Raw genomic sequence first — 22,129 nt, 5'->3', positions numbered from 1 at the left:
GTTGCTGCTCAGGTTCAGTATAATTTGACACGGAAATGGCTGCCATAAATCAGAACATTTATTAAAAGAGAGCCTAATTCACCACCCCATATTTGTCAATGTGTAATATACCAATTAGCTCAGTTTACCAAGCCTTAAACTGAGGTACAATCTCTATCTTGCTGTCTCGCATTGGAAGGGAAAACCCAAAATATTCCAATCATCAGAAACTACATTCTTCTTTCTTTCTGTCGTCCTACTTTTTTCCTGACACCTCATATCTCTTCATCCTCATATTTAATCTTTTCTTTCTTTCAATCGTGTTTTTTGTCTTTTACCAACTTCATACCCAATTTCTTCTTTAACGTGTAGGAGTTAGTGGTTTTCCACAGACGCCCAACCTGGCACCAAATTAAATTAACAAACCAACCATAAAAATAATGAAACTATAGACCTGTATATAAAGATGGATGGCATGATTACGCAACGAAAGTGGGGCCAAAGCATCTTGATCTCCTCCTAGTGGCTGGCTGTAGTACAGGTCATAAGCCTTGCTCACTCCATGTTAATGGCAACCTAGTATTAAGTAGTTAGCTTATATAAATATAGAGCCAACTTGTTGTGGTGAAGAACTGGAAGACTTCTCGTCTCCTCTCGTCTCCTCTCGTCTCCTCTCGTCTCCTCTTTTCTCCTCTCCTCTCCTCTCCTCACCCATTCCTTGTCAAACTTTTCTTTACTCTAACATCCTCCCTAGCATCTGTCTGATCGTGTCTTTTTTCTTTCACCGCGGGATGACCGAGCACCCCACCACCACCACCCCACCCACCCATAATGCTCCTGTGCAAGTGAGCGCTGCCTCCTGCACTTCAAAGTAAACTCTTCAGCACTTCAAAGGCTGCAGTCTCTCTCTCTCGCTGAAACCAAGGCCAGATAAATTAAATCCTAATATTACCCCCACCACCAAGAATGAGGTTCAAATATGTGTACACACACAGCGGGACAAACACTTCAACATGATCAACTTTTGTGTCCCCAAAGACATAATTTGTGTTGTAGCTCTGCAGATGAAAACAAGAAAAATAAGGGTTAGTAATGAAGTCTAAGAACAGAAGTGCAGAAGTCATATTATGAAGCAAGAACACAAAAAAGCTGGTTTTCAAACTTAGCTTAAAGACATTTTTTAAATAGCATATCATTTATATTTAGGTTTGTCAACAGCAAAAAAAAAAGTCACTCTGGCAGTGTTTGGGTGTAGTAACTAAAATGTTCAATTTCTTTCTATTAAATATAAAGAAAACAAACTATGCAAATGTTGTTTTAATGTTGCTCTCTAGACACGACTTATATCTGCAGAGGAAGTCAATCTGAGCTTGTATTAGCTATAAATGTTATAGCTTATTCATTTGCAAACAACTACCCACATCATCCATCAGAGGCAGTGCAACATTTACAACCATTTAGCATTTTTCTATCAACAAGCCATTGTCCTGCATGGGCCTGTAGCACGTAATGGATTTACCAGAGCTTTTTCACTGAAAACAGCTGCCTGCTGCTGTCAGAACGATGGCTGATGATTCATGAGACTGAACTAGAACACAGTAACTGTGCTGTAAAAACAAGACAACAAGCTGAAAGAGGATTAAAAAGTTCTGCACCCTTGGTGAGGATTCCCAGCAACACCATTCTTATCAAGGCACAGTACTTTGATTCACTGCTAAATCAAATAGTAAAATGATTTAGATTAATTTCTAGTGAATCATTTTATGTTTCAATGGTGTAATTTGTTATGAGGGATGTTATGAGACAGTAAATGACATAAGTTGAAATAGATCCACCTCATGGCCAGTCGACATGCCTCAAGTCAGGTCACTGGTTCCAATCCTAGGTTTGTTGTGGAAGGAAAGCTCTCAGTGTTAAACGATTTTACCTCTACCCTATTTATCCCTCTGCTAATAACCCTTTAGTGTGAAAACATCAGTGGGTCGTTTCAGGCCTGTGACCAAATGTCAATTGCTGTGGGGGTTTTGTGAGAAAATTCTCCTCAAATTGAACTTCCTGTTAAAGTAAAGGTCTTCAGGCAGTCATCATTTAATATCAGAATAATCCCTCAGGAAGACCAAGTGATGTTTTGTCTGATAGTTTTGGGTTATGGAAGGCAGCTTAGATTAAGCTACTTTCCATTAACTTTAGCGGTTGGCTGAGGTATCTACTTGACCTTTTAGACGGCATGTGCTTGTAATTGGTGAAAACAAAATAGACAGAATGCTTGGTGATTTGGGTGTAGCCTCAATCATTTTTTCTCTGGCTCATTCAGGTTTTGGACGGGAAAAAATGCACACCCTAGCTGCAGCCATATCCATAGACTTAGCCCTAATAAGGGTGCCTGTTAGCTCACTTTGCGTGTGCAGAGGATTGGATGTTAGCACTGTTCTCCTTGTTTCAGAGGGGGTTGGTACTCCAGTTTACTCCCACAGTCCAAGGATTGCAGATTGGGGGTTAGGTTATTTTGACTTCCACTTTGTCCGTAGGTGTGAACATGAGTATGAATCGGTGTTTGTCTCTGCATGTTGGCCCTCAGGTGGACTGGCAACCTGTCCAGGATGTACCCCGCCTCTCGCCCAATGTCAGCTGGGATTGGCTCCAGCTGTGACGCGATGCTCAATGAAAAAGCAACATAGATAATGGTGGATGGAATAACCCTAATGATAAGCTATGCTTAGGAACAAAGAACGCTTTTGTTGAGTTCAACAGCACGACACATTAAGTGAACAAGAAGCTGGAGGACATTTGTTGCAGGTTCTCAATATGTTGGAGATTACAGAAGCTGGAGAAGATAGAGCCCTGGTGACGTAGGAGTCTTATGTCATTATGCGCCACATAAATAGAGGAGAGGTGCACCCTGGTCTGAAGGGTTAATCAAATTATAACTGTCATAGTCGACCACTGTTTTATTCTGTATCCAGCTATGAAATGACAACATATGCGAAGAAGTTCCTCCCACACATAGTATCAGCGGAGGAAGGAGGTGGGCAGGTAAACCTCATCTGGGTTTTACATCTGCACGGTGAAGAGAGAAAGACAGAAAGTAGGTAGTTGAAGAGGTACAATGTGGGCATAAAACTAAATGTGTACACATTAGAACAAACACACGTATAAATCCTTATGCCCACTTCTCTGCCTCTCACAATACAGTTACATAATTACAAAGGATTCACTCTGATGATAAAATGAAAAATATTTAAAAATTAAAAAATATATAGTTTTTAGCTATAAGCAGGAGAAAGAAACTGATTCTCCTCTTGTCATTTCTGCTTCCCATCCACACTGACTGTCCACTCTTCCTTCCCTTCCTCCTCTTTATTTCTACCATTGTTTGTCCCCTCTACCTCCACTTCTAATTTATCTCTTGCCTTTTCTCTCCTTCACTGGTTTTCACACCTATAATTCATCCCCTCCTATCTTTCCTCCCCCAGCATCTCCTCTCCTCCTCTATACTTCCTCAGCCCTCTAATTTATTCCTCAATTCCTTCCCCTCCTTCTTTTTCTCCTCCTCCACCTTTAATTCATACCTTCCTTCCTCTCATCATCAATTCTGATTTCATCCTCTCCCCAACTCCCTCTCCTGCTTGTGTCAGTCTCTTCTAAACTCTTATCTCCAGCTTTTATGGCTTCTTCTCCTCCATTTTCTTTCCCCCTCCTTCTCTTATTCTCTCCATCCCTGCCTTTCTTGCTTCTTACAGTGCGAAAAGAGTGTTGGATAAAATCCTCCACCGTTAATCCGGCTCTAGTGTGTCTATGTGTGCATATATGTGTATGCTTATGTACAGATCTCACAAATGTCACTGCCTCCTTACAAAAAGATCCCCGGTGTGTTATCCCATAGGACACATGTGTGTGCGTGTGTGTGATCCACAAACGTGATTGTGTTTGTGGATGTGTAGGCTTAATATTGCCTGCACTGAAACTACAACTGATTCAGATATACTGCATAAAACAAGAATGTGTGTAAAGGTTTGTGCGGAAGAACTAATCAGATCCTCTACTTTGGTTAGGATACAGCATTTTAACAACTCCATTTACAAAATATGTAAATCCCACCTCCTCTATGGTGAATGTGGTCTCATGAAAAACTTTGCAAGATATCTTAAGAAAAGTAATGTCCAATATTTCGTAGAGAATCCTACGAAATGCTCCAAACGATAAGTGTGCCTGCGCAGACCTCTGCAGCGCTCTGATCAAGCAGGACGGCGGATATTGCTGTATTTTTGGTGGAAAACCCTATATTTTATGGTATAGGGTGGAACATTGACCAAACTTGAAACTCAAAGTACACATCAAGTGCATTTTTCTGAAAGAGGGTTTCTGTCATTTTGGATAGTTCTCATCATAAGGGCTGGTGTGACTTAGCTACTGTGGCTCCATCCCCGATCACTACTGCTTTGAATCTGGCTCCAAATAGGCAAGGTGGCCACCCTCGATTTAGAGATAATTTGAATTCATTTCTTGATAGTTCGAGCAAGTGAAAACACATTACCCAAATTTATATACAGTCTATATGATCTCAACCTAGGGGCTTGGCCCCTCCAAGGGGTCACATGACCTGAGTGGTTGTCATATTAGGAAGAGAAAAAAAATATACCTCTCATTGATGGACACTGGACAGGGAGTGAAGAAGAAGAGAAGGATGAGTTGGATAAGGAAAGGCGAGAGAGGAAGAAGAAGGTAACCAAAGAAAAATCTAAACATGTCTCAGTGGACTGAGGTAAAGAGAGGAAATAAAACTGTTCAGAGGAGACAGATCTCCAGAGGCAGGGATTAAGATGGAGATATAGAACAAGAGTTAGTTGTTCTGAAAATAGTAGGAGGAGAAAGTGTTGATGTGGGAGGGCTCCAGTGAAAGACGGTCTTTGTTGTCATATAAAAGTGCGACTCGTCACATTCTGATGTAAGCTGTGCAGTGAGCGGTGAAACCTGCCTCCAAACTCACATGGTGTCACTGGGTTCAAGACTGTTAAATAATTAGACAGGCAGGGAATCAGGAAGTATCCATCGAGGGAGGGTGGAAGATTGTTCTGACATGTTTTACAATGAATTATAGAATATACGAAAAGTTTTTTAGTATTAAAACTGTACACGTTTTTAAAGACCAAACGTGTACAGTTTTGGAAGTTATTCATTTTTGTGTTTCATGATTAGAAGCTGTTACAGGAGACAGTGTTACTGCTGTGCAGGAAACACAGGTTTACAGTACACATTCTTTCATGGGAGTGTCCTCCTGTACTTTTACTGTCTGCTATAGCTCAGAGAAAGTGCACAGCTCAGCAGATTCTGCAGCTACATTCCGAGTGAATTGATAGTTCCAATCAGCCATCAATCATAACCTGTCTGTGCTCTTATTGGCTCATCGATGTTTGGCCAGGGGTTGCTGTTGTATTGCTGCAGAACATTTTCATATGAAGTTCACTGTGAGGCTGTCGCCATGATGATGATGATGATGATGACGATTATGATGATGATCATCATCACCTTCCAGTACGCAGAGGCAGAACTTAACGTATGAATACTGCTGAGGAGATCCCTTGATTTAGTTTCAAACACATGGACACATCGACTGTTATCACCACAAATTCTTCTGACATCTTCATCCTGAGATATTTGTTTTTTTTCGTGCCTTCCACTCGTTCAAAGTGTAATCAACAAACAAATCATCACTGGTGCTTTCGCCCAACACCATCCTTATCATCATCAACGTCTCTCGGTTGTCCACTTCAAACGGTTGCCCCCTCTCCCCATATTTCTTCCTCTTCCCTCTCTCTCTCTCTCTCTCTCTCTCTCTCTCTCTCTCTCTCTCTCTCTCTCTCTCTCTCGCTCTCTCTCTCGCTCTCTCTCTCTCTCTCTCTCTCTCTCTCTCTCTCTCATCTCTCTCTCTCTCTTCTCTCTCTCTCTCTCTCTCTCTCTCTCACATTACTAGGGGCGAAGCTGAATTGCTGTGTGCGTGCAAGCACTAGTGCATGGTTGGTGTCACTCACTTTCTCCTCCTCTTGTTCTTCATCCTTCTGCATGTCATCTCATTCTGGTGAGCCTTCAGCTGCACAGGCCTCCTCCATTTTGCATTGATGTGAACCGTGTGTCTACATGTGTGAGTGTGTGTGTGCCTGTGTAAGTATGAGTTTATGTGTGCACTGCAGTAGAGTGCAGCCTGAAGCAGCAGCCAGTGCCAGGGAAGGGTGCGCTCAAGCAGAACAATGGCACTCCGGGTAAAAATAGCCCTCTCTCTGTTGGGGGGCGAGAAAAGGAGACAGACGGGGGAGAGAAAGAAGAGAGCTAAAAGGAAGATGTTTAGCGATCATGTAGTGAAGAGACAAAAGAGAGAGGAACGGTTGGAGCTTATGTGTGAAAAGTAAAGAAAATGGATGAGAATGACTCAGAATGGAAGTGAAGTGAAACTGAGAAAATTAGAAAAGCTTAGAGTAGTATTCTACTCCAAATCTTCAATGAAGGGAGGCGGTATTTACACAATAGTATTTGATTATGTTTAGAATATGATTGGTTGAATTAAGAACCAATAAAATGACATTAATACATTTTAGGGTTATTTATTTTTAAATAAATATGAATGTATATATCAACAATATAAGTGTATGTAAAATTGCGTATAAAATACACAAATGGCAGTGAACCATGTTTCTACGTCATGCATCAGATAAAGGGAAAGGAAAAGAAGGCAACACCAAACCCCCTTTAGAGGATGCATTTTCCTCAGGGCCAATTTGTGACAAGTATGTTACATTCATTGATGAGTAATAGTGAGGCCTCCCTGCGGCTGAGTGTGGGGGTTGAGCACAGGGATGAGTTATTTCTACACTTCTGTCATGAATCAAATCCAGTACTGGAAGAGATAGGATGCGCAGTAGATCCATATTAATTAAAGACAGATCCATAACTTGTCCTTTTATTGAACAGTAAAAGAAAAGGTAGCCTATAAATGAACGATAGGAAAAAAAAGAGAGAGTGGGAAATGTAAAAGAAACACAGGGGGCTGGACGGTAGAGCCAAAATACAATCCCCCAACAGATTTTGAAAGGACTTTTAGAAAGAAAGAGGAGAGAGAAAGGAGAGAGAGTCTGAAGGCATAACATGCTTCAGACTGAAAGCGGCGGAAGAATGGAAAACAGCAGCGCTTCTCAAAGAGAGTTAGGACTGATAGAGCATTCAGTGAGTGTTATTGACAGGAGGAGAAAGGCCCCGATTGTTGGTGCTATGTAGGTTAAGTGGTGCAGCGATGGGGCACTTTGCAAGACAACACACACACACACAAACACAAAGACACACACCAACGTGATGTGATGTGATTTGTCGGACTTTAGGGTCTAAAACTGATTCAACAGTCTCAGACACTACGGTATATATTTACAAATACAGTCAATAGTGTGCTGGTTCTCTGGAGGTGCCTACACACTTACCATGTTGTGATATACACACATGGTCTCTAATCATTTAAAACACAATCCTCTACCACCCCCAGTTAGAAGAAAATAATCATTTATGTGTATTAACATTGAACTGGAAGATATAAATGTAACAATATTTACAATAGTCTGTTGATATACAGTAGCTTTTATATTTGGAATTTGAGCTATGGTTTAGTATTATATCTCTTAGTGCAGAAACAATAAGTGAATCGCTTAATTGATGATTTGTTGTTTTCTGAGTTGACCAACAGAGATGTCATTGTCAGCTCATTTAAGTAATTTCTCAAGGTAACACGTCAGACACTTTCTGGTTACAGCTTCTTTTTCTGTCATATCCTTCGTGCTCAGAAAGCTGAGCACAGCCTGATTAAGTCTGGTCGGGTTCTCAGATTGCTCAAGTGTTTTAACACTTACACTAGTCATTTGTTCACCCTTTTGAAAATGCTCCTCTGCATTTGGATGCTGAAATCTTTTCGGTGGAAGAAAAAGGTTCTGAAGAATTTGTGGGTTTAACAACTACTTTAAAGAGAGTAGAAGAAAAATGGTCATGAGATTGTTTTTTCAGAGCAACTCAAGATGACTAAGTTGTGTTCCTCAGGGAGAGCTGGGTTGCAGCCAGATACAGATCCATTGTCTCTGCTCAACTTCTTTTTGCTGTTCGATACCAGATCTGTGTTTCAACTACAACAAAAAAAGCTCAGCGAGCTGGAACTTTAAGAGCTGCTGGACACATGATCAAGGTTATTGCAGAATAAACAAACAAAATAGTTTGTAATATCTGTCTAATCTTGGCTGGCAGTAAAAAGCAAATGAGAGATCATCTGTGGCTCGACTCAAATATTGAGTGATATATTTTTTTGGGGACGTGATGAAAAGAGAATTTTAGGCTCTGTGGTCTGTAATTAACACTCAGTAGTGTCCACCCCTCAAACCTGAAGAGCCTTTGTCACTTGCATTAGTCACTGGGACGGAGAGAGATGGAGTATTTCGTTTGGCACCTAATTGCAGATAAACTCTCAAAAGGCATTCAGATACAGACAAAGCAGGAGCGAGATATAGTGAGGAGAGATAAAAAAGGACAAAATGAGGAGGAGTGTAAGAAAGAGGCCTCCTGAGTATGTTGCAAAGAGAGAAAAAAGGGAAGATTAAATGAGTGGGTGAAAAAGAGCAGAGATGGAAGAGAAGTGTCGAGGAGGAAGGGGTTGCATCTATCAATAATTCATGACACGAGTTACACAGCTGCTCTCCAGCCCCAAACCACAGCTACTGTCCTGGGTAGAGACAGACAAATAATAAACATGTGGTTAGGAGATACTGGAGGGAGAAAAACTATTTGAAATCATGAAAATAGGATGAACACAGTGGCAGTTCATTCTCAATACCTTCTTATAATTAAGTATAAATGTCAATGTATTTAAAAGTAAACTTATAACCTTCAGAAAGATTTGCATCACAGTGCTAAGAACTGTCTAAGATGATAGAAACATTCTTTGGGAAAATTGTATCTGGCGCGTACTTTTTGTGCATGTCACGTCCACAAACATGGACGGGTTATGATTCATGACCTAAACTGCAGACGCCCATACCTATGCTAAGAAACTTGGATTTCACTTTTGGGGCGTAGTCATCCATATTTATATACAGCCTAAGGTAGCCATCCAGAAATCACCTGTTATTCGAAAGCGGTTCAAAGTATTACGTCACTAAATTTTTAATTTATCATACATTTTTATACAAATGACAACATGACAGTGCAAAAGGAGATACAAGTGAAGCTGCAGAGAATAATCAGCAGGTAGTTTTTTAAGGTTTGACTTGAATCTCACTGTTTCATTTTTGGCCACAGCAGGCAGCTTTTTCAGCTGCTTGATTGACAGATATTTTTCCTCAGGAAATGGTACGGATAGAATATTGGGCGTGATTTTACCAGGGGACCATTAGCACTTGCGGTCATGCTGTAACTTTTTGTATGGATAACTATTTTTGAAGAGTTCACCATCAAAAACTTAAAAAATAAAAAGTGATGAGTCAAAATCTATTGCATAGTCTGTGGCAGGATATTTGATGTGAGTATGCAGTTTTTGTCAGTCTGCCTCACAGTGTGAGTGGAGTTGATGTGATGAAAATAGCGTGTAGCCCTTGCAGCCTTCAGAGTGGCTTGGCCTTTTAGAAGTGTGCGTAAGCCAAACTCATACTGTTTCAGCTATGTCTGAAAATTAGATTTGCTGGGTGTATGCAGAATGTGCATGTGTGTGTTTTTGTGTGTGTTTGTGTTTGTGTGGTTGTGTCTCTAGTCTGCTCGACGAAGTGGAATCGACACAAGGAATGTTAAGAATTTGAATCAGTGTGTTAAAGGGTCAGTCTTATTTAACCTAAGAAGATGAACCGAACACATCATTCCAGTGTGACCCGGGAGGAGAAGTTGCCAAGCGCAGTGGATAAAATGCTTTTTTATTGACACACACCCACACAAACTACCAACAATATAATCACATATTTGTTGAGTTTAAAAAAAATCTTTTTATAAACCAATCGATATTGCATTCCAAAGCTCGATCTGAAAGCATCTTTCATAAAATCAGGGCTTGTGACATCAAAGACTATTTATCACCATATTCGCTCCATATTCGCTCTATCCCCTAGGCCACGCTCTCCCACATAAATAGTGGGAGAGCGTGGCCTAGGGGATAGAGCGGGTGCTCTGCAACAAGAAGGTCGCCGGTTCGAATCCCTCTCTATCCCATCTGCATGCCTAAGTGTCCTTGGTAAGATACTGAACCCCTAAATGGCCCCTCATAAATGCTGAGTGTTCTAAAAATGTCAGTCGCTTTGGATAAAAGCGTCAGCTAAATGACTTGTAATGTAATATTATGGTACTAATCTAATAAAAGGTATTACCGTAACATTAGGCTCATTAACTTCTGTTGTTTTGTTTCTCAGAAAAAGGAGTGGTTATGTCTCAACTGTCAGACCCAGCGGCTGATGTCTGGAGGCAGTCTTGACGATCCACCCCTAACCGTTCCTCATCCGTCTCCCAAGCACCAGCCAATGGGCTCGCCCCGTCACCAGGTGCCAACCAGCCAGCAGAGCCCTCTCCACAAACCTGCCAATCAGCAAGGGCTCAAGACAGGCCAGGGCCAGAAACCGCAGACGGGAACTGTCAGTGGTGGACCATTTGCACCCACTGCCGCCAAACAACTGACCGACACCAAGACCACCACACCAGCTGCTGCACCGGTACCAACCAAGGACATCCAACAACAACCGAAACCCACAGAGACAAAGCCCAAGTCGGAGTCTGAGAACCAAACCTCCCATAAGAAAGGAGAGCAGATGACACCAGTCACGGAAATTAAGAAGTCCAGGCATTATGATGTAAGTCAGATTTAAATTAACATTTTCCAGTGTTTTCTGTCTGTTGAACTATGGTGAGAGACAAAAGGTGATACTAATGATAACATGGTTTAACCAGTGTCACTTGTAAAAGGTGAACCAAACAAATAATGTACTAACAGAGGCACTAGTGTTGTGACAGTGGAAAATGATCAGATTCTTTTCACCTGCTCTTTCAAAGGGAGCCGAGTCTTATGTGTTTATGAGCCGGTCTTTTTAACAGTGTGCCCAAATTTCATCCACTGCCCCCCCTAAATTAATAAAATCCGAGCAAATGATGCTTCTCCCCTTTACATTAATAGTAAGAACATTCCCCTCTTCCAAGAATTTAACTTTTCTTCAGGTTATGTGTCAGTGGTGAGTGATGGTAGCCTGACGTTGTCAGACTCACAATTCTAGTCAGAATGTGAAAATTCCTCTTCGCTCCATTGGATAGACCTACAACCAATCAGAGCAACGTAGTTTGTGACGTATGTTAAGCAACGCATTGTGAGTTATTTACTTACGCCGGGTTCACACCGGACGCTGAAGCGATGCCGAAGCGACGCTGAAGCGCAGCGTCAAGCCTTAAATAACAGCTGGCTCCCATCCACTCCCATGTTAAACCTTTGTGCGGGTCACACCGGAGGCTGAAGCGGCGCGCTGCGCCAAGGCTGCCTCGCGCCGTGCAGCGATCGTTTCGGCGTCAAGTCTATTTTTTGCGCTTGACGCGAGTGTATCGCACCAGGAAACACACTGAAAAACAATTTTAAACGATATTGATGACATATTTTATATGATATAAATGATCAAATATGCATCCAGTACTTTGAAGTCCCTGTTGTCCTGGAGTTTTAATTTGACCAATGACATTATTAAATGTCCCCCTCTGCCCATCCACTACAGCCACACAAGCAGTGATACAGATAAAAAGAGAGAGAGAGGGGGGGCTACGTATTCTCCACATAGGCTTGAGTTGGAGCAACAAGTAAGTATATGCTTTTAGTCGCTTCAGTGTCTGGTGTGAACAGCCAAGCGCCGGGGCGATAGGGATTAGCGCGGTGCTTTGGCGTCGCCTCCACGTTCTGTGTTCCTCTTTCAAAATGAATGCGCTGTCGATGTCTTCTAAAACAGACTCAATGGCAGCATCTACACATCTTAGCTCTCCAGCGGCAGGCATGTTTGTTGAAAACAAATTCAACCCAAGGGCACTTTGATGACGTGGTTGATTACGTTACCGTTGATCATCTGTCCATCATCGTATAAAGCCCGCCCTGACAATCTGATTGGCCCGGTCGGGCATAATTTCTCCCCAACGGAGCGACTCCAGACCGAACTTCCCGACCTCAAATGTTGTGGGCGGGGCTAAATTCGTCTGGCATCCAGGGTAGAGTGATGGCCTGCTTAAGGATACTTTTAAAGAAATCTAAACTGTTTAAATCACAGTATGAAAACATGGCAAAATATCTCCTTAATTCTGTTTGAATACTGCCAAAGCACAATCTTCCTCCTCTTGTCTGCACTATGTGTCTGTGTGTATGATTTTTAATAAAGGGAGTAACCCCTTAAAGTCCCCCCTTTCCCCTGGAGAATGATGAGCTGTTTTTAAAACGCTCTCAGAGGAACAGGGCCATAAGATCCGGCTCCTTTCAACGAGCCATAATTCCCAGCATTAAGAGGCACAATAGGAGGTTTTGGTTCTGCAACATTTCTACTACCTGTAAACCAAAGTGTCACATTAAGGCCTATGGACCAAACATTTTTATTGTTGGGTGAACTATACTTTGACCGTATCTATCCAGGTCACGTCAGTATGCATAGCTTTTAAAGCATGGCTCTGCTTTACATTCATGCAGTTTTTCCATCACTGTAATGAGTTTAAGCCAAAACTCTAAGTTTGACTACAGGGAAAGCATGCAGGGTAGTGGTGTATTAATTTTCCCAATCCATGGCAGTCCCCCCCCTCACACACACACAAACACTGCTGACTTAAATATGCCCAGGGGTTCTGCAAGCTCAGGGTTATTACTCTTCTTCCTGAGCGAACTAAACTAGTCTAACTAGCCAAATTTAAATAGAATATAATTGCACAATTTACATAAGTTATAGTATTATTTGTGAAAATGAAAAATAGTCTTCGTTTCAGTAGTGTAAATGATCACTCAATAGGCTGCACCTGAAGCAGTGGCAGTTGCTTGGGCTTGGATAATCATGGTATTGTTGTTTTTGATCGTGATACAAATGGTTGTTTGGGATTCTTGACATCTCCCAGGTACACAAGTTGACTGATTCTGTGAATCCATAGGCATGGACAAAATGTAGTAGTGCCGTGTTTTTAGCCAAAAACATCTGAAGTGTTCCCCAGTGGCCTTATGGATACAACACTGGCCTTCTAAGCTAGCGAAAGCGTGCTGGGCCCATAACCCAGAGGTCGATAGATCTAAACTATCCTATGCTATCTGTGTTTTACCAAGGGGCTTTGCACCATTCCTAACATCTCTACCCAGACACCTCAATCGCCATCAGTGACCCGTATGACTCACATAATAGCAGGGGTTTCTATGGCTTACAGTTAACAATAGCCATTCACACCTTGACTCAGGGTACAACATAGGCCAACGAGCCATTGGGGTTTTCAATGACGTAACTGTTGAACCAAACAACTCTCGACACAAAGACCCAGGGATTGTGGGTTCGAGTCCCATCTGCTATTAATAGATTATCAGAAGGTGATTGGCTGAAAAGATTTGAAATAGTGACAATCCAGATTTTTAATGAAGTACCTGCTTAAATACAATATATAAGCCATAATTTATTTAAGAGAACCAATATGGGTAATTGAGTTTGTGTTGTCCTACCCTTGAGAAATTGACCAGCTATTCTCAAATTCAATCACTTTGATATTTCCCTCAAGGTTTTATATGTTGTGTTTAGACAATGTTAAAAGAAAAATGAACAATTGTTGTCCTGCTGTTGTGATGCAAAGTAAATCCAAACACATATTCTTTTGACAGTAACATTTTCATGCTGAACTACATCTTTTTCCGGCATGTTTCATGCTGGTTTATATTCAAGGCTTACCTTTCTTTTGTAACTTGGTCAGTTTTCCATAACAAAGACTTCCTGAAAATAATTTACTTCAGTCAAACTCAAACTCAACCACCAGTTGCAAAACTGTGTACTCTTTCTTATATGCCTTTGTTACATTAAACTTTGTTTTTCTAATTAAAGATCACATTTACTAATTACATTGAAAATTGAGATGTATGAATGTTTATGCTTTGAGCCATAATCTATTGACAAGAATTCTGGATCTTTATCCCTATATTAAGAAATGTTATCTGTTCTCTTGATTGTGTGGGTGTCATTAGATTTCCTCCTGTCTCCTTGAAGCACAAATCCCAGCATATCTTGTTAGTTTGGGGATAAAAGCCCAGGAAATTACTTTACTTCACCAAGTTGAAACTAAATTCTATACAAATCACTGGGCACTTTACATAACACACTGACGGGCACTGAGCATTTTGGTTTGAGATGATGCCTGATTATTTAGAATTGTCAGCTGAACCAATTACTTTCTCCTTTGGCACTGTTGTCCATGGCTGTTTGGAAAGCAGGTCATTGATTCCTTCCTTACAGAATGCTGAGACTGAAAGTTGCAGCAAGGCATTCATGGATTACCTTGGGGAGGAAGATAGAGAGAGAGACACAGAGAGAGAGACACAAACAGAGGGCGAATGAGTCTTATTCAGCAGCAGCTGTTACGCCTGTTGAAATATGATCGGCATGCGATGAATATGCAAACAACCAAGCCCTCAGCTGAAGTAAAACTGCTGCAGACCTTTTCAAAGGCTGCACCGACCTCCTTCAGGGGCTGCTTGGAATTCTAAGTACAGAGAACTCAACGAAAAATCTATAGTATTGTTGCTGTCATGAAATGGGTTTCTAGAAAATATTTTCATAATTTCTATGTATTTTGTATTTTTCCTCCACCCCCCTTTCCTTTACCAGGTTAGTCCCTTTGAGTTTATAATTTGGCATGTCATTAACCAACATCCAAGACTGAGCCATTGATGAATGAGTTTTGTGTAGTTTTTGCAGTCATAATAATTCCATGAACTAACTTTGAGCTCATCTTCAAAATGAGATTGTTTGAATCCACATAAAAAAAATGCTTTACTAACCTCTTTCCATCAATGGCTCAAAAACGATGGAAAACAAAAGCCTAAGTCTGCTCAGCTATGTAGCTTTGAAAACTTTTTGATTACTGTTTAGTCATTTATCGTATTTTTTTCAGATTCATTTCTTATTAAAGCAAATATACTTTTAATCTTTTATCGTTGCCTACTACTAAGTCTTTTCTCCATAACATGCCTTAACTTGACATAATTTCTCCAGAAATACATTGTAATTAAATCAAAGTATGTATTTATGTTTTTGTTAAAGGGGCAGACTTAGCTGTTAGTCATGAAGTATGATGTAACATAATATATATATAATACTGTTTATTAAGTTTTGGAAATATGAAGGGGGACTATCTGCATTTAGTAAATTTGTACAATATATGTAAATGTTCAGTCTTTCTCTCTGTAACTCTACATTTATTGTGTACTCTGTGAATTCAGTGTTGTCACTTTTTGTCTTCTTTAAGTTCACCTACTAAACATTCAGTTTTGGCCCATATATCCATTAGCTCATGAACAAGTCAGATGGAAACAATTCTTTAATAGGATTTAAGGGTTCATATGATCAGAAATTACTGCTAGCTAGTCAAGTTTATAACTTGATAGGATTCCCTAAAGAGAGATTTTGAAATAATATAGCAAGAAATGTTTTTTTTGTTTGTTTTTGTTCTTGTTTAAAATGAAATATATTCATAGCACCCGGGAGCAAATGTTACAAAGCAATTGAATAAAGCCTATTGATCATGGGATATTAAAAACCAATTAGATTAAAAAATATACATAAACCTCTTGCTTTCACAAAATTCCCAGTAGTTTCTTTGACGATCATTTTAGATGTAGAACTCAAAAGAGCAATGCTGTCATAGCTAAACCTATTCTTCACTCTAGGTTTTTTATGACCGGTGATGATGAGATATATCACTCAAATCGAATCTGTTTTTCCTACTTGATATTTTTGATAAATATATTTTAGACATTAAAATATTTAAATTAGGCACAAACTAAATTTCTAAGCGTCCAAATTTATGTGAGCTTAAACTCTTTCTTCTTCTCTCTTTAGGATACCAAAAGCAGCAGTACCCAGGACTTGTCACGCAGCCCCCAAAGCCTCAGTGACACCGGCTACTCATCTGATGGCATCTCCAGCTCCCATAGTGAAATTACAGGTCTAATCCAAGAAGAGGAGATGAAACTTAGCGAAAGGGGAATCAGTGGGCGGGGCTCACCGCCAAGTCCCTCTGAAATTACCAAGCTAGAGAGTTCCATGAGGCCATTGCTGGAGAAGAGTCTCTCTGAAGATAAGGGAGACAGAAGGGGAAGAAAGCACAAAGATTTGGATGACAGAGGAAAGCAGCGCCCACGCTCCCTGTCAATCCCACCAGATGCATATGACTCCGACGAGGAATTAGAGGACATAATGGAGGAAGAAGAAGATGGAGGAGACTGGGAGAGTAAACGAAAGGAAGGAAAGGAGGAGAAGAGGGACAAGAAAAAGAAGGAAAAAGAGGCTGAACCCACAGAAATGACTGATGAGGAGTTCATGCGGCGACAAATAATGGAGATGAGTGCGGATGAAATGAATGAGGAGGAGGAAGAGATGGAGGAAGAGGAGGACGAGGAAGATGAAGGATATGGCTACCAGAAACCCAAGAAAGGCCACCATAAGCAAATCATCTCTGACTCAGGGAAAGAGAAGAGACGCCTTCAGCACCACTCCAGCAGTTTTGAGGAAGAAACTAAGAGCTCTTCTGATGTTTATAAAGGCTCAGTGGAGGAAGGTGAGGAAGATGTGATGGCATCACAAGGAGGCCTGAGGCGCTTTAAAACCATTGAACTAAATAACACCAATAGCTACAGCAGAGACATGGATCTGAGCAGTGAAAATGATCTGAGCCTTGATCGGGAACCAGAACTAGAGATGGAGAGCCTTACAGGGTCTCCTGAAGAACGTTCTCGTGGTGACTACTCATCCACTCTGCCACCCACCTCATCCTCATATGGCTCTGGCCAGTCTCCTACTTCCATCTCATCAATGGAAGAGGACAGTGACAGTAGCCCCAGTCGAAGACAAAGACTGGAGGAGGCCAAGCAGCAAAGGAAAGCTCGCCACCGCTCCCATGGCCCTCTCCTTCCCACCATTGAGGATTCTTCAGAAGAGGATGAACTGAGAGAGGAGGAAGAACTTCTTAGAGAGCAGGAGAAGATGAGGGAGGTAGAACAACATAGAATAAGGAGCACAGCACGAAAGACCAAGAGAGATAAGGAAGAGCTGAGGGCTCAGAGGCGCAGAGAGAGGTCCAAGACACCACCTAGCAATCTCTCACCCATTGAAGATGCTTCTCCAACAGAAGAGCTGAGACAAGCTGCAGAAATGGAGGAGCTCCATCGCTCCTCTGCTTCTGAGTATTCCCCTCAGAGTTTGGACTCAGAGGCTGAGGGATATGAGTCAAAACTTTACAAATCAGGCAGTGAGTACAACCTCCCCACGTTTATGTCTCTTTACTCACCAGTAGAGAAATCATCAACAACAACAACAACTACCATGGCACCGTCCTCAACTTCCAAACCCCTAAAGAGTGCTGAAGAAGTTTATGAGGAGATGATGAGAAAGGCAGAGATGCTGCAAAAACAACAGAAACAACAACAGCAACAACAGCAACAACAAGGACGGCATGGGCAGTACTATGAGGAGGATATAAATGGACAAGGTTATGATGATGAGTTTGAATATGAACAAGAACAAACAGGATATGACAATGAGGCAGCAGAGACAGAAACTGATATTTATGAGGAGATCCGGCAAACATCGCAAAACATCACCAAGATGCAGCAGGCCACTGATGAGCAAGTAGAGATTGAAATTGAGAGCTCCTACCCAGACAAACAGCTCCTAGACACAGGCTCAGCCTTTGCTAAGCTGCTGGAGCAGAGCAATGCTCTATTGACCCCAGGCACAAGCCCCACCCAGATCTCTGCTCCTGTCTCCTTTGCTGAAAGTGGAGGACGAATCCCAGATGTTCGAGTAACACAACACTTTTCTTCAAAGGATGGACACAAAGATAGGATCAAAACCCAAGCAGGAAAGAATGGAATAACCCCCACAGTGGCTGCCACCACTATTGCAGCTTATGGAGTTTATGCCAGAGATGCAGTAACTATTTCGCAGACTAGTTCAAGCCAGACTATGACATCTACTCAGTCCGGAATACATGTCCGACCCACAGCAGGGCCTGCCACATCCTCAGCTACAGTTTCAAGTGTATGCAGCAAGATTGCAGAGATTACCCAAGCTTACAGTCAAAGAGAGGTGATCACAAGGAGGGTAGGGGATGCCAGGGGTGTCCAAGTGCGAGACAGCTCAACATCCTCCACTGAGAGAATTATTGAGCCACGTTCTCCCAAGTATACAACTTATTACAGAAGCACCAGTCCTCCTCTGTCTCCCTCACCACCACCACAGAGTCCCACTCGATCACCTTCGAGAAGGAATACAGCTGAATTTTCCACACAGACATTCAGTTCAGAATTGCAAATGGATTCCGCTGGATCTGGGCCCACATCTCCAGTGATGGCTCAGGGCACCCAAACATCAAATAGAGCAGTTTCCCCGCGGCTGTATCGACAGCATTCTTCCCAAGATGCCCCATATTCCCCACCTCCAAGCCCGGCTAGACCAAGGACAGTCAATACTGCAACGTCTCCTCTGTCTTCGCCCACTCGATTTAGCCGCCAATCAACATTTGACACATACTCCCCTTGTAACAGCCCCCCAGATACGCCACCTTACCAACATTCTCCTGACCGCAGCTTCTACCGAACACAAAGAGTGGAGAAGGTAAATGTGGGAACAAGTATGGTCACCACAACCAGCACTTACACCAGAGGATCAGTGTCAATGGATAACATCTCCCTCTGTCGAATATCTAATGTTCCAGGTACTTCAAGGGTAGAGCAGGGCCATATGATACAAGGTGGAAGTGTTGTGGACCTCAGAACAGCCACCAAACCAGCCCCTATTATCATGACTGACCAAGGAATGGATCTTACCTCATTAGCCACTGAAAGCAGGAAATACCATAGTGGATCAGAGGGTAGCAGACATTCAACAATTGTACAGCCAATGATAATGAACCTGAACACCCAGGAGACCATCACACCAACCACTGTGAGTGTCACTGTGGCTGCTTCAATGTTCATGATCCAGCCTCAACAGCCAGCCGTCTATGGTGACCCACATCAAAATCGAATGGATCTGGGCCAGGGCATGGGTTCTGCTGTGTGTCTTTCCCAGAACAAACCACAAATTTCACCTCCAACTGACCCATCAATACCGAAAATTGATGCCAAACTGGAAGACCTCAGTATCCAACAGAGAGAGCTACAACTACAACAAGAGAAGCTCCAGAAGCAACAAGAGATCCTTGAGCAGCAGTTGCATCAGCACCATCAGATGCAACAGCATCAGCAACAAGCATCGGCTTTAGCCAGGTACAACCTTACCGGCCAGGTTTCACCATTAATTAAAAAAGACATGCTTGTCAGCCAGACAAGCACAACCTCAGCTGTGGTCAGTGCAGTATCACCAGCCGTTAACGCTGAACTGTATGGCACTGGTCCCATAGAGCTGAAAGGTAAGCCCAGTCCTCCTGGTATGATGTCAGGTGGTAAATCACCACATAGCATGGTAGTACAGATGGATGGAGGACCAGAGCAGGTCAGGGCAGTAACTCAGCTAGTGCAAGTCGAAGAAGGACAGGATGCGCTGGAGCAGACTGGTGGCCAAATTAAATCTGATAACCAACCAGCTTGCTGTGATGTTGTTTACAGACTTCCATTTGGTGGAATCTGTGTCGGTGTTTCTGAGCAAGATGGCATAAGGCCTCCCTCTGCCCAACCTCTCACCTATGAGTCTGACCAAGAAAGACAACCTGTAAGGTATGATGAATATCCAATGGATGGACGTAAAGCTTACACATTACCTTTCCCTGGTAAGCTCCAGCCTTCAATGTCTGATACAAATCTAGCTGAAGTTGGGCTACAGTCTTACCAATCTAAACTAGAACAACACCTCCAAGGCACAGGAGAACTTGCCATAGATTTAACTGCCATGAAACATGGGTATGGAGGGTATATAGGGATGCAGTATGGCTCCTACACAGATTTACGTCACGGAGGAGACATACCAGCCCAAACACTGCCTATAAGGAGATATAATTCATTGTCTAACATTAGTTCAGACTATGGTTACTCTCCTCGTGACATTGCTAACTTCCAAGAAGCAAACCTGGCTCAGTACAGTGCTACCACTGCCAGGGAGATTAGCCGGATGTGTTCAGCACTCAATTCCATCGATCGGTATGGAAGCAGCCCAGATTTGATGCAGTTTGGCACTCTGGGGAGAGGAACTGGGCCTGGGTCCTCCAGACTTGTAGCAGGTCTTGGCATGAGACAAAACATGCTATTTGGACTTGATGGGAAGCCAATATCCCACAGTCAAGCACTAACCAACCTTATCAATGCCAGGCAGGCCAGTCTCAGAGCCATGTACCCTGCTGCTATTAGGTCTTCTGATGGTATGATCTATTCCACCATTCAGACCCCAATTGCTTCTACACTTCCCATTACAACCCAACCTGCATCTGCTCTACACCCACTTCTGCGTGGGGTCTACAGGGCATATCCCTCTGCCAATATGACACCTGTGCCCTTATCTAGTCTTACCAGACTTCCAATGAGCCCAAGAATTCCTGTATCTGGACAAAATCTAGTCCGTTACCCAGCACCAGGTCTTCTCCAAACAACATCAGCCACTGCCACTACTGATGCTGCAGCAACAGCATTTGCACTAGTAGGTGCCCCCGTTTCTGTTTCAACTAGTAGCTCTTCAGTCCAGGATGAACCAGTTTACCTTGGTAAAGGTGCCACATTTACCTCATCATCAGCAGAAATGAACTCAATAGTAGGAACAGTTGTTATACCAACACAACCACAGCAGCAGCAGCCAATAAACCTGTCACAGGCACACCTGAACAGTCAACAACAACAACAACAAGTGACAACTGCTCAGCAGCAACAGCCGCCTCCTCCAGCAGCCCATGCCTATGCCTACTCTCAACCTCCACCAGGCCCGTCTGCCCCTTCTGGTGGTTTGCCAATTGCAGGGGGTCTTCCTCCCTTTCCTCCACCAGGTGCCATACACAAGGAGGGTGAAACAGAGGCAGAGAGGCTGCATCGGCAGCAGGAGCAGCTTCTACAGATGGAGAGGGAGCGTGTAGAGCTGGAGAAACTCCGGCAACTGCGCCTGCAAGAGGAGCTGGAACGGGAGAGGATTGAGCTAAAGCACCACAGGGAGAAGGAGCAGATGCTGGTGCAGAGAGAGTTACATGATCTGCAGTCCATCAAGGAACAGGTAGAAAGAGAAACAGACCAAATCAAAAGTTTGAAAGTTGGTGGTCTTGTTGTTTTCTGGTTGTTTTATTTTGCATTGTTATATGTTGCACTGTTTTTTTCTGTTATTGTCGTAATATTACTTGTCTTGTATTTAGGTTTTCCTCATTTTGTGTAATTTAAAATTGCTTTTGTTTATTGTTCCAGTACACCGTTTTCTCCTGCAACATGCATTATCACCAAAATAATTGAAAAAATAAACTTTGTAGAGTAAACAATATATGCATGTTTTTCAATGCATGTCCACAAACAGTTCCTCAAAAAAGTTAATGTAAGGAACTGTTACCATTTTATTGGAGGCCTTTTGCCAGTGAAACTATTGAATATCTCTTTAGAGGATGATGTTGAAGATTCGGTCATGAGAGAAAATGCTAATGCCTTTTTGGTTTAATACGTTTGCATCCAGCCTGCATTACAAGTATAATTCTATTAGGTGCATGCTATGTTGTGTATTTTAATGGACGTTTCCTGTTATAAAAGTATGCATGAACATGCCTGGAGTATTTATGCGTAATAGAAACTGATGTTGCTCAGATTGAGTTTGTAAATTGGTTTCACGTTTCATTTGTTAGTATGATTTATTTGCAAAAGCAAAATTGATCACACTATGTTGTAAACACTCAACCCATATTGAGTTAAATATTTGAATTTAATGCTATTCTCAGCTCCTAATAG

At 42.2% G+C, this 22,129-nt stretch overlaps 1 protein-coding gene across 1 annotated transcript in view; it reads left to right on the top strand.

Moving 5' to 3' along the window:
* Positions 1-770: 770 nt before the first annotated feature.
* The window catches only part of bsna (bassoon presynaptic cytomatrix protein a), a 41,724-nt gene continuing 20,365 nt past the window's right edge, over positions 771-22,129 (top strand). Inside the window, exons 1-3 of the mRNA XM_062392351.1 lie at positions 771-824; positions 10,392-10,826; positions 16,068-21,416. Of these exons, the coding sequence (XP_062248335.1) occupies positions 771-824; positions 10,392-10,826; positions 16,068-21,416 (5,838 nt within the window). The remainder of the gene's footprint in view (positions 825-10,391; positions 10,827-16,067; positions 21,417-22,129) is intronic.

This window comes from Platichthys flesus, chromosome 7, assembly GCF_949316205.1.
Source record: "Platichthys flesus chromosome 7, fPlaFle2.1, whole genome shotgun sequence".
NCBI lineage: Eukaryota > Metazoa > Chordata > Actinopteri > Pleuronectiformes > Pleuronectidae > Platichthys > Platichthys flesus.
Note: the sequence above shows the minus strand (reverse complement) of the source record. Positions and strands in the feature narration are given on the sequence as shown.